Source organism: Cyrtonyx montezumae, unplaced genomic scaffold (genome assembly GCF_038088225.1).
Source record: "Cyrtonyx montezumae isolate F1298 unplaced genomic scaffold, pur_monq_1.0 scaffold_51, whole genome shotgun sequence".
Classification (NCBI taxonomy): domain Eukaryota; kingdom Metazoa; phylum Chordata; class Aves; order Galliformes; family Odontophoridae; genus Cyrtonyx; species Cyrtonyx montezumae.
In genome coordinates, this window is record NW_027072058.1 from 391,962 (window position 1) to 404,075 (window position 12,114).

The 12,114-nt window shown below is 48.5% G+C and overlaps 1 protein-coding gene across 1 annotated transcript; it reads right to left on the reverse strand.

Moving 5' to 3' along the window:
- Nucleotides 1-129: 129 nt before the first annotated feature.
- Nucleotides 130-12,078, reverse strand: MAU2 (MAU2 sister chromatid cohesion factor). The gene is made up of 19 exons (XM_065748819.1): nt 11,653-12,078; nt 11,555-11,572; nt 11,305-11,370; nt 10,683-10,778; nt 9,563-9,657; nt 9,053-9,080; nt 8,503-8,658; nt 7,913-8,059; nt 7,620-7,710; nt 7,203-7,306; nt 6,182-6,259; nt 5,717-5,782; nt 5,368-5,451; nt 4,879-4,928; nt 4,569-4,646; nt 4,088-4,199; nt 3,430-3,520; nt 1,962-2,089; nt 130-818 (listed from the first exon to the last, which is right to left on the reverse strand). The coding sequence occupies exons 1-19, from the start codon at nt 12,076-12,078 to the stop codon at nt 744-746; spliced, it is 1,989 nt and encodes a 662-aa protein (XP_065604891.1). The 3' UTR covers nt 130-743.
- Nucleotides 12,079-12,114: the final 36 nt, after the last annotated feature.

The following is a 12,114-nucleotide window of genomic DNA, read 5'->3' on the forward strand; positions in this document are numbered from 1 at the left end:
AGAGCTGTGGTTCCTCCTCACCCCACAGGACCTGGCACTGCAAGGACACGGAAACCCTCATGGGGACAAAGTGGTGGCACAGACTGACAGCCCCAGGCTGTGGGATCTGCCCCTCTGCTCATCCCAAGGGATACCACCCCCAGCAGAGGGTGTCCTCTGCAGATCCCACCGCCCTGCACAGCAACTCAGTGAGAAGAGCATCACCTCAGAAGCTGGATTTAGAACTTTAGGGCACCCTACAACCAGTCAGGATTGAATCCCGTTGTTCCCAGGAGTGGAAGGGCACAGATGATGTTCCAACTAGCACGCACCATAACTCAGGGAAGGTTTAAGTACTTAGAATACAACTGGTATTCCAAACTGTGCAAGTCCTCTCAACTTTCTGTGACAAACGTTAAAAAACAAGTCTAACAGCTCAAGGAACAGACGTCCTTTGGACTAAACCTTACTTCTCAGTAAGAGGAAAACAGATTAAAACCAGTAGGTATATACACTCTAGCTGTATATTCACACACGTTATGTAAAAGTAGCTTAAAATGCCCTTCTCACTTTGCAAGTCTATGAAATGTATGTTGTCTTTATGCAGTTTCCTACGAGGCCCTCACTAGAAGAGGAATTTGCTGCCTTTTCGTTGAAGAAAAGATTTTGCAATGAGTTTTTCTCTCTCTTTTTTTTTTTTGGCTTTTTTTTTGTTTGTTTGTTTGTTGTTTGATTCTTTCTAAACACACTGTCCTGATTCTGTTTCACAGGAGACTGGCCAGGCTGGTGGTGGGTCCGTTCTGTGCCTGGAACTGTACGGGAGGTGGTCCATCTGTCCACTGCAAGATAACAAACAGCATGAAAATCCTCCAGCCACGACCTGGGAAGGGGAGGAGCAGCAGCAGGGCCAGAGGAAGGGGCTGGCCACGCAGACACGGCCTGCCTTGAGATTATTACAGATCTCATGGCAAGCTGAGCATCAGGTTTGACTCTGCTTCATGCAAGTGGAGCTCCTGTCCCTTGGATGGTGCTCCTTTGGCACTGCAGCCACTCCATGTGCACGGTGCTCCAAACTGAGCTGACTGCCACAGCACCAGCAGCATTTCCTGAAGCCTGACAGTCCCAGCAGGGAAACTGCAACTTGCACCAATGATAGACCTCAACTGACACATCTTTGGTTGGGCCCATTCTACACTGCAGCTGTAGTGTTTCCAGAGTGAATAAAGCCTCTGGTTCTCGCCCGTTTCATGTTTTCCTCTCAAATTTATCAAAATCTCCTGAACTAGGCAGATTTCAGAGTTTTTAATCCTCTTCCACCTCCACATTTCTAATCTAGCATGGATTACACATAAGCCAGCAATGGCAAGCAAAGTCAGCAGAGCACGGAGCTCCCGGGGACAGGCTGTGGGCATCACCAACACAGGCTGCCTCCACGTGGGACTCAGGATCCCCCTGCAACCAAAGCCTCTTCCTGGCTGCCTTTTTTTCTCCCAAAAAGGAAAATATGTCAGGTTTCCTTCAATCTCAAATTCATGTTTGGTTGTTACTTCAGCCTAAAAGGATGCACTGTCTTACACCTTTGCTGGATTGCAGCGTACGAGGGCACTCAGGTTTTTTTTAAACAATGATAGAAGTGTTTCTGGCATCAAGAAGTCCTATACAGACACTGAATGTCATTAACTGGAAATTCAGAAACACTAAAACAACAGAAACCACTCTCGTGGCAGCGTGGTACAAAGCACTCCCCAGGAGAAGGCAGTCTGGATGACACAAACATTAAAATGAAACCTGAGTGTGTAGTAAGTTTCTTTCAAAAGTAGCAGCTGTCACCCAAACGAAGCTACAAAAACCATTCAAGGAAGTTTTGCAGTGACAATAACACAACTGTAGGAAACAAAGACCTCACAGGAGTATCAAAGGAAAGCAAAGCACATCATGTCACCTCAAGAGCAGCTCCCAAATGGAGGATGAAGATGGCTTACCGTGATTAAGTTGTGTTCTGGAAGACTGCATGCTTCAATGTGGTCCTGGAGGAGCTGCTGTGAGAAGTTCTGATGCATCTGTGCTGCCTCGTGTGCATCCATTGCATTTCCACAGGCTTTGTTCAGGTCTGAAAGATGAGAGCTTCATTCGCTCACAGAGAACCACTGCTCATACTCATTTTCATCTTACCTGACATGACTGTTCCCTACAGCAATGAATGCATTCTTTAAACTGCCCATACATCAAGGCCAGAATGGGCAGGGGCACACAGAGAACCTGAGCCCTTCTTCCAACAGGCCTGGCAGTGCACACTGCAGGGTTTGATGGTATTTTAGCTTCCAGTCTCTAACACAGTACAAAAGTTGGACAAGGAGGAAAGCACCTCCTTACCCAGCAGAGCCCCGTGCTGCAGGCACTCGCTTTCTCTACCTTCTGGCACCACCTAGTGGGGACGAGGGCTCACGAGTTTGTCACCACGCTATGGCAGCACACACCTCTCCCTGCAGCTCATTTCCTTTCCCTCCCTGTTCACCTTTGCTTTCAGGGCCCTGCTCTGCCCAACCCCAACACGGGTCCCACTTTGTTTCCTGTGAGGTTTGCTCCATCAGACTGCACACTGCTAACACAGCAAGCACCACAACCTTAGCTAGCAGTGATGGGCAGTGCAGCAGGGAGGGCTGAGACATGCAGCTCCTGTCAGTGAACAAGTGCTGGCATTCCACTGCTCCTGATCGAGCACCTTTCCTTCAAAAGAGAATCTATCAGTTCTGTGGGAAAGCTCTTAGAAAAACCAAAGCAGAATGCTTCTGTTCTCAGGCAAGAGGATGCAAGAGGAGGAGCAGCAGCTGACTGAGGGACAGCCTCATATCTACAGCAGACTCAGCACTGTGTTACTGGCGTGTTCTGTACATCAAATGCCACTTGGAAATGAATGAAAGAAGTTATTTCAATAGCCCAGAAGCAGTTCTGTAGCAAAGGCAGCAGCAAAGCAGACATAAGCCTGGGCTGGTGCTCAGCATACAGCAAACACGACAGCTTAACACAAACTGAAACTGTGGGGTAAGTTCTTGGAAAAGGGGTAGAGTTACTGCTTTATTTCCTAGTGAAAGCAAATCAATTGCAGCATTAATGCTGACAGCCTGCCAAGAAGCTAGTCAATATTTGAACAAAGCATCCTGGGGCCCGTGTAAGTCAGATTAAACAATATTTATGTATGAGCAATAGAACAGTCTCTTGTGTTTATTAAGGCCCCCACACAGAAGCAAAGCCTAAGAAGATGTTTACTACAGAAAGAGGTGCAGTCAAAGCAAAGCTCTGCAACAGCAGCACAGACACTGCATGGCTGTGACCTAAAGCCCTTCCCATGCAGCTGCAGTATCAGTCTGCACGATGAGCTCCCCCATTCTGACCCCCACTGAGCAGTGATGGTTCTCTGCCACTCATTTTAAGCACGTTTTCCTCACTTACCTCTCAGCAGAGCTGAAGACCACAGCTGCACAGACATATCCGGGATCTTGCTTGCAAGCTGCATGGCTGGCACTACCATATTATTACTTTCCTGGTGAAGAGTAGACATCAACATCAAACATGTATTTTTTGTCATCAAACATATCGAGGAGATGCTGAATCTGAGACAGAAATTTTGCCTGATGTAATCGCCTCTGTGCTAGTGAGCTGAAATGCTTCGTGCCACAGTAACCCAAACACATCATCTAAAGCTGTCTGGAATTTTGCTGTGTCCTAGGAATTGTGATGTCTGTGTCGTGCAAGATAACAGAAATATTTCACACATTCTGACATCTGATGAGAATTCCAAAGAGCTCACACCCACAGTTCCCTCTGAGCAATCCCACTGCAGGACATTACCTGTCCTTTATTCTGTTGTTTTTTCCCCTGAGTGATTTCAGGCATTACAGGGACACCCAGCTCACAACAGGAGTGAACACTGCTGCTCTGTCAAAGAGCATTGCTCAGCGTGCACACTGCAGCCACACAACAGTGTGAAGCCATGAGCTCTCAGAGGGGCACCAACACACAAAGCCCCAAACAGCACTCGAGGAAGCACCCCATCCCTGTCAAATCCCAAACCAAACACACAGCAGCAGCACATGCAGTGAAGGCTTACCCTGTGATTCCCTAACACGTAGAATATATGACCCAGGAGCACGAGAGAACACGCTGTCAATCGATTCAAATCTTCTGCATTTGACATTTTCAGTGTCTCCCGCAAAAACCTCCTGCCAACACAGAGCAAAACATGGAGCACTGAACAGAAGTCTGCTTCCCCTGACGTGCTGAAGAAACACCACTAAGAACCACGTGAACCCCAGCTGAAAATGTTGGCTCTGGTTCCCAAACCTCACCTTCTGTTTAGCAAGAACAACTACAACACATTTCCCTCCCTCGAAAAGCAGTTCCTTCAGATGGGGCACTGCACAGCACTGCTCAAGTACTGTTACTATTCAGAGCCAAAGAGATGTAAAACAGCATTTGCCTCAAGGAAAACCAAAGGTTGGCTAAACCCACTGGGAAAGCAAAGCCTCTGAGTTGATGCGTTCTGTTTAAACCCCGATTTCATTTTTCCAGGTGCACTGCTTTGTACTCACTTGGCCTCGTTGTATCTTCCTTGGAAGAAGGAAAACAGACCTCGGATATAGAAAGCTGCTGCTCGAAGACAGTGGGAGCTACAAACAAAGCAGAACAGACACTGAGGCACTGCACAGTGACTGCAGCACGGGCACACCCCTGGGGATCTGCCCCACAACCAAACCTCCACACAGAACATTATGTTTAACACACACTCGGAGCTTCTACCTCGAAAAGGGTTATTCCATTTCCTCTGAATGCATTTCCCCTGATACAAAACTGGTATTACCACTGTCAGTGCAACATCAGCACAGTTTCTGGAACTCTCACCTCACAGGAAAATTGTGGTCTGGATTTATCCTTTCCAATAAGCTGTAAAGCTACAAAGTGAAAGGGGAAAAAAGACAATCAGTGCTTCCAACATGTACAGCTGATGGAATAGAGAGCACGAGCCTGACACAAAGTGCACATCAAATCAAAGCATTCCAGTCACCACCAACACACTGCAGTTTATTCATATTGATTACATCACACTACAGATGTTCCAGTGCTAGAAACCATGTCCATTTCGGTACTACAACTGAGTTTTATGCAAAATATGCATTATATGAACCTTATAAAAGTTACTGTAAACTGTCAATGTTCCCTCAGAAAATCCTCAGCAGTCGTTTAACTGAGCTGCCCCAGATCCAAATGCTGTCTCAGATTGGTTGGTTGACCCAAACCAGAAACAAACTGCATAAAAAAGGTTTTACTTTGTTAAAAAAGTGAGAGAGCAAAATCAGACAGAGCTGCAGGCAGGAAGCAGCAGGCACTCACCTCCTGATGCCTGTTGCCTTCCCTGATGTACACACTGGCCAAGTTTGTCACAATGAATGCCCACAGCTCTTGGTGTGTAGTGAGCTAAAATAAAACAAAGCACACCGTCAGCACAGTCAAAAACACTTCAGCATCAAACCCAGAAATGGTTCACTCCATCTTAAATATATACAAAGGGAAGAAAGAAAACGTTCAGATTTGGTGTCTGTTTTTTAGCTACAAACAAATCCTCCTGACCTGAACTAATGCAACTAATACAGACAGGCTCTAAATTCCCTTCCAGCCTCATCTATCTGCTGCCCCATGAGCACAACGACCACAGGGAATACTGTGAGAAGAAAGGCCTTACCCTCAGTGCTGTAGTAAACTGTGCTTCTGCATTGTCCATGCAATTAACAGAAATGCAGTAGAGCCCCTGTAGAAGACACGATGTGTTTAAGGTAACACAGCACATTGTTACAGGCCCAGAATGCAGAGAAGACAAGCACACAGAAATCAGAATACTGGCTGAAAAAAATGCTCTTCATTTCTCACAATCTTCAAATAGCAATGCCAGTTATATCTGCCCCCATACCCATACAGCACACAGTGCACACCCTGTGTATTTATGCTGCGTACTAATTACCACACCACAGGACACTTTAAAAGGGGATTTAAAACTCTGACAGCAGAGCTGTCAAAGGCAAACAGCAAAGCAAACTCTATTACTCAGCAGGAAATTCTGCTGTCTGCATCACTATGATCTCATTACTGGTGACTGTTCAACGCACAGCCCTCAGCAGTCACACGTTTACTACTCATCACAGATACTTACTAACAGAGTGTGCAGCTGGGCAGCGTGATTAGAAAACAGTCTGGGAGACTGCTGGCAGAGCTGGCACACTTGTGAGATCTGTCAGGAAAAAACAAGATATTTTCAGGTATTTTTCTCCCTTTTGATGTATGCTCTCTGTCCATCACGAACATCACCCAGCAAGCTGCAGCAACTGGCTCCAGGACCTAGTGCTGCCTTTAGTGAGGGCAGAGCCAGCTGTGCCTCGGGCTGAGGGACACTGCTGGGTGCACACTCCTCCCACACACACACACTCAAGAACTGGTTTGGAATGATCTGCTTTGCTGCAGCTCTGCCATATGGTGGCACCACCTGCAAACAAATAACAGATCTGCTCGGAAATGCTCAGATTCTGTGCTGGCACACAACAGAAAAGCTGGAATCAAATCCTAACAAAAAAGGAACACACGTTGCAATTGGGAACCAAGCACCACTCTTTCAGCTGATTTTCCCCCACATACGTTCATGTTAGGACTGATAACAGATGCAGCAGTGTATCTTATAAATAAAGGGTGGAAAGGAATTAAAAACGCCTGGGAGAATAAGAAAAAGTGCAGTTTACTCTTGCATTAGAGAACGCCGTCCCCCTCCTTTTTTCCCCCGAATTATTTAAGAGGAAGAAAGGACAGAAAGTCAGAGAGTCTTAAGGACAGAGAACGTGGACAGGACAGGAACTGTACAAGGAAGTGAAAGGGGAAGAGTTAAGAGATACACTCAGCCATTAACTGGAGGGAAAAGACACCAGCCCAATCATCACCAGGAAGAAGGGAACACTTCCAGCCACTGCTCCGTGCTTGTCAACCCCACCAGCAACACCAAAGTGTTCATGAATGAAATCATTCAAGAGATTTCTAATTCCAAGGCACCACCAGGCCTGACTGCATCTGCTAGCTTAGCACTGCCGGAACCCCATCTGAGCCCAAGAATCTTCTTTGAAAAGCAATTTCACAAGTTATTACCACACACATCCCCAGCTAAGGAGAGAGTCAAAGCCCACGTTTACCTCCTGCAACGCTGTGGCTTTGTGTCCTGTGACAAGCCGACACATGATGATGTGCTCCAACAAAATAACTTGGAAGGATGACAAGATAGGACTGCAGTCCAGCACTGAAGAAGGAACAAAGGGAATCCAGTAAGTGGAGTTAAGACAATCCTAACATCCACACAGCACACAGGCCCTCCTGCACCCCACCAGCTTCCTAGTGCAGGTGGCTCAGCACAAAGAGTTCTTTGTGCAAATTCAGACTTCTGCATTCAGAAAATCAAAGTAACCACCCAGCACAGTTCTTGGATGTAGCAGAAACAGACTGGAAGGCTGTCCCAGTGAGCTGGGAAAGTCTGCTGGTTTCTTTTTTCATTTAAATTAGCAACAAGTAATGGAATCTTGCAGCATCAGCCAAATTCTCATTCTTATCCTTACTTTTTAGCTTCTCTAGCTGCATGAGTGCTTTGTCTGTGTACTTCTGAGCCTTCTCCAGGTACCCTGCTTGCATGGAATGCATCACTGTCACCTGCCAGAGGACACAGCAAGGATTACAAAACATTTTCTTTGCAGAGGAAAGGTCTGAGCATTCACACAGCTCCTCAGGCAGCCACCAGAATTAAACTGTCAGCATAAAGTAAAGCAGCACGTGGTGTGCAGAATCGATCACTGCTGGCTCTAGATCACTTTTAAGCAATATACATAAAGTAAGAAATAAAAAAGCTGCTCACCAAGTAGACAAGCACACACATGTGTTCCTTGGGCAGCCAGTGAAAGAGATCTGCAGGGTTGCTGGGCAGAATCTCATCATCATGTAGTGTGGATATGGTCTGAATGCACTGCTGAAGCTGCTTCAGGCACGGCTTCACACTCTTCACCTGCACAAGATGATTCACTTCAGACACAGCTCCTGCATCCCATCACCTGAACATTTACTTAGCTAAGAAAACTCGCCAAGCAATGAATAATCCCCACACTCATGAACTTAAGCTAATGCGTGAGGTGCTATACTAGCAGGACACGACAGTGAGTACTTCAGGTGTGCTCCAGGTTTAACACCAGAACTTAATATCTGCACACACCACCACCAGATGCTCAGAACCTTTTTCGATACCACACACACACCACCTGCTCCCCCTGAACTTTACAGAGAAGGAAGAATGGCCACCAGGGCTGCAAGCATAGCAAAGCAAGCCTCTACTCATGTTAGAAGGAACGACATCTTTTCATTGCTCACACACAGCAACAAAAATGCCCCAGAATCAGAAGCCCTGCTGCTTCTGGGCCACCACCCTGCCCAGCTCTCACAGTCTGCACACACCTGCCCAGCATCCAGGTAATGTGTGACCTGCAGGACTAAGAAGAACACACGCAACGACTCTTTCTGGATGGGGTTTCCTTGCCAATTTTCAACTATCTGTCCACACAGGGTAAGGAGAGGGTGCACCTCCTGCAGCTTCCGTTCCATCAAGAGGAGCTGTAATTCAAAACACTAATCAGTTTTGTGTTTGGCAGTTTAGATGCTCAGAGACCACGGCTGAGCCCCATTATTTCAAACAAAACTAGACTCAAAGGCATCTACCTGCAAAAGCAGCAGCCTTGGAACAGTTTTTCATGCTTAATTCCAAGGGCTCCAATGACAATTCACAGTTAGAAACCACATATTGGTCATCAGGAAGCAGAGGAAGCCATTCACAAGAATGTCACAAGAATCCTACTGACTTGAGGCTTATTCTGGGCCCATTTAATTCCGTGCTCACATACAGAATATAAAGAGCACAGATAAAACCTTAAAACAGCCGACTTAACGTTCAGATGTTATATTCTCTTCTAGCTTGTATCATTAAAGTGTTAGAAGTAGTCCAACTCACCATTCCCTTGCTTAGCAGAAACAGTGCTCTGAAATGAAACAAAATAATGTCATAATCCAAAGGAAACACAAAGTACCCCCACAGAAAGGGTGTTTGAAAGCTAGATGGGGCCGACCAATCCCAGCACCAGAACCTCACACACCCAACCACTCTGGTCTGTGCCCACAGACCGTTCCAGCTGCAACAGTTGCTAAGGTCAAAGCAAGGCTAATGGCAAATCTTCTGCTGATAATGGCAGTAAACGAAGTTCACCCTGAACAACAACAAAACCTCCCGAGTCTTAGCAGACATCACTGATTTTCACAGGAAAACTGAAGAGCTGAACAAACTCAGACCTAAGAGAGTGCTCAGGTTTGCCTGTAAAAGCCATGTGGCAATCAAAGGCCACATCTCTAATTAATTTAGAAACAGAACTCAGGAGAATGCAGCAGAATGCATCCAAATAAGAAGCAGAAAAAACCAAAGTGTTGTTTGTGGGAAGGAAGAAAACCAGTGCTGTGTGGAGCTCACCTGGTATACTCCGACCCCACCACCCGGGCATACTCTGCTCCCACTCCCAGAAGGTCACACGCAGATACCAAATCTTTTTCAAGAGTGTGCAGTTGCTGAAATGAGAAAAGACCAAAGAAGGTCAATGTTTCTCAGTGAGACTCATAAGCCTTTTTATTTTTTATTTTTGGTTAATGTAACTATCTCGTGTTTTAGGTGTGATAAACTGCTAAACTGGCAAGTTAATTACTTCGTCTCATTGTGGACTTGTTTTCCAGGAACACCTGGCATCCTCCAGAAAAAGCCTGTAACATTTCAGAAGGAATTTCTCAGCCAGGTTTCATACTTCGAAACGGTCCTAATTTACTGTGATCGTGTGCAATCAGACAGGAGCAGCTCAGACATAACCAACCTCAGACAGTTACTCAGTAAGTGCTGCTCCCCAGCAGGAGGAGCAGAGGAAGTCTGCAAGGCACGATTCAGGTGATGAGGAGAAGATGGCACAGCCTGCACAGAAACCCCTCCCTCCCTACAGCCTCCCAAATTTCAGACATTTCCCAAACTCAGGTAGAGAGCCACACAACTGCAGAAGAACACGCACAGAGGCAGTGAGACATACAGACCCTTGTGGTCAAGCAAGAGCCAGAAAGGAAATACCACACAGAAAAGAAATCAGCGAAGAATGTCGAGCCCCAAGAAAGGATCCCGTTCAGTGGGAGGCACCGAGAAAAACATTTAAGCTTCTTGTGAGTACTCAGGCATTAACTCATGGCAAAGCAAACATTTGTCCTTTAATCGATAGGAAAGGCTCCATGCAATTCAGCACTCCCAAACTACACAAAGGAGCTCAGCAATTCCTTTCTGAGGAAGTTGGTCTGCTTGTTTAAGCTCATCAGGAAGGGGGGAGAGACAAGTACAGGTGACTGTTAAGACAGTCATCAAAGACAAAACTGCTTGCCAACCAGCTCTCTTCCACAGAGTACCTCTAAAGAGGAATTAAGTCCCTCAACTCTGTCTCTCCACTGAAACTGATGACACAAAAAGGTGACTGAGATCTTTTACATAGTACAGATGTTTTCCAGCCATTTTTACAGCCACAGTGCTACACAATATGCTCAATTAGCAATATAACATCACTCACTGCGAGTTGGAAAAGCAGCCTACAGTGCCAGTACGGAGTCTGCTGCGAGATCTGGATGGCCTTGCGTAACAGAGGCTTTGCTGTGTCCACTGAGTTCTGAAACAGAAATGCACACCCGAGTCAACACAACAGCCAGGCCCTGAGTGCTGCCATCGTTAGCAGCAGGAGCTTCTGAACAAGATGAGCTCTGCGTTGATCCTCAACCAAAGCCTCACAGGTCAGGAATCTTAAAACATGAAAAGTAACACAAGCCAGTTTTTAACACGCAAGATAAATGAAGTCTGCTCAAAGACAGTGGCTATTTAGCTCCTTTGGTGACTATTCCAGCATTCTCAGCACTGCCTCTGCAGGAGAGGCACTCTGAGCATCTTCCTGGCCCTCCTCTGGCCCTGCTGCAAAAGCTGGGGGCCCAGAAGCAGATGCAGTATTCCAGGTGGGGCCACACGAGGGCAGAGCAGAAGGGGACAACCCCCTCCCTTGTCCCGCAGCCACTTCTCTATCGATACAGCCCGGGATGCAGCCGGCTGACCCCTGTGATAACAGCTACACCCTACTCAGGGAGCAAAGCCAGCAGAAGCAGACGGAGCCCCGGGCCGCCTCCCAGCAGCAGTGCAGCACTCACCTCCTGGCAGTACAGCTCGGACAGCAGGCTGGCTGCCTCGAACTTCACATCCTCAAACTGCGGGATCTGGCAACGTCTGAGTTAAGTAAATACCAAACGCGGCAACCCCACGGCACCCCCAACCCTTAACTATGGCACGCGCGGTACAAAAGCGGCCCGCGGCCGCAGCAGCGGATGAACAACTCGGACTCGATCCCCGTCCCAGTGCCGGGCCTCCTCCGGGCGACGTGCAGAGCGCAGGAAAGGATACCTGCTGCGAGATCAGCCACTGCAAGAGAACACAGCGGTCAGCGCACCGCCCCGGTCCCCCCCCCCGGACCCCCTTCCGCCCGCACCCCCCGCGCTCACCGCCTTCTCCAGGTGCCCCCGGGCCTGCTCGCCGTTGCGGGTGTGGTGGTAGAGCACGGAGCCGAGCTGGAGGTGCGTGCGGGCCTCCATGCGGGCCGGGGGCTTGCGGGGCAGCACGGCCTGCAGGCAGTGCACGCACAGGCGCACCTTGGGCGGGCTGGACGTGCGGAAGTGCTCGGCCAGGCCCAGCAGCGCCAGGTACCACGACTCCCCCCCGGCCCCCGCCGCGCCGCCGCCCGACCCCGACCCCGGGCCGGGCCCAGCTCCCCCAGCGCCGCCTCCTCCTCCGCCGCCCGCTCCCCCTCCGCCGCCCCCCGCTTCCCCGGAGCCCGCGGCGCCGCCCGCTGCCGCCTGGGGCTGCTGCTGAGGGGGCGGCTGCTGCTGTGGAGCCGCTCCGCCCGCCGCGCCCGCCGCCACCGCCGCCATCTCAGGGCCGCCGCGACAACACGGGAGGGGAGGGGG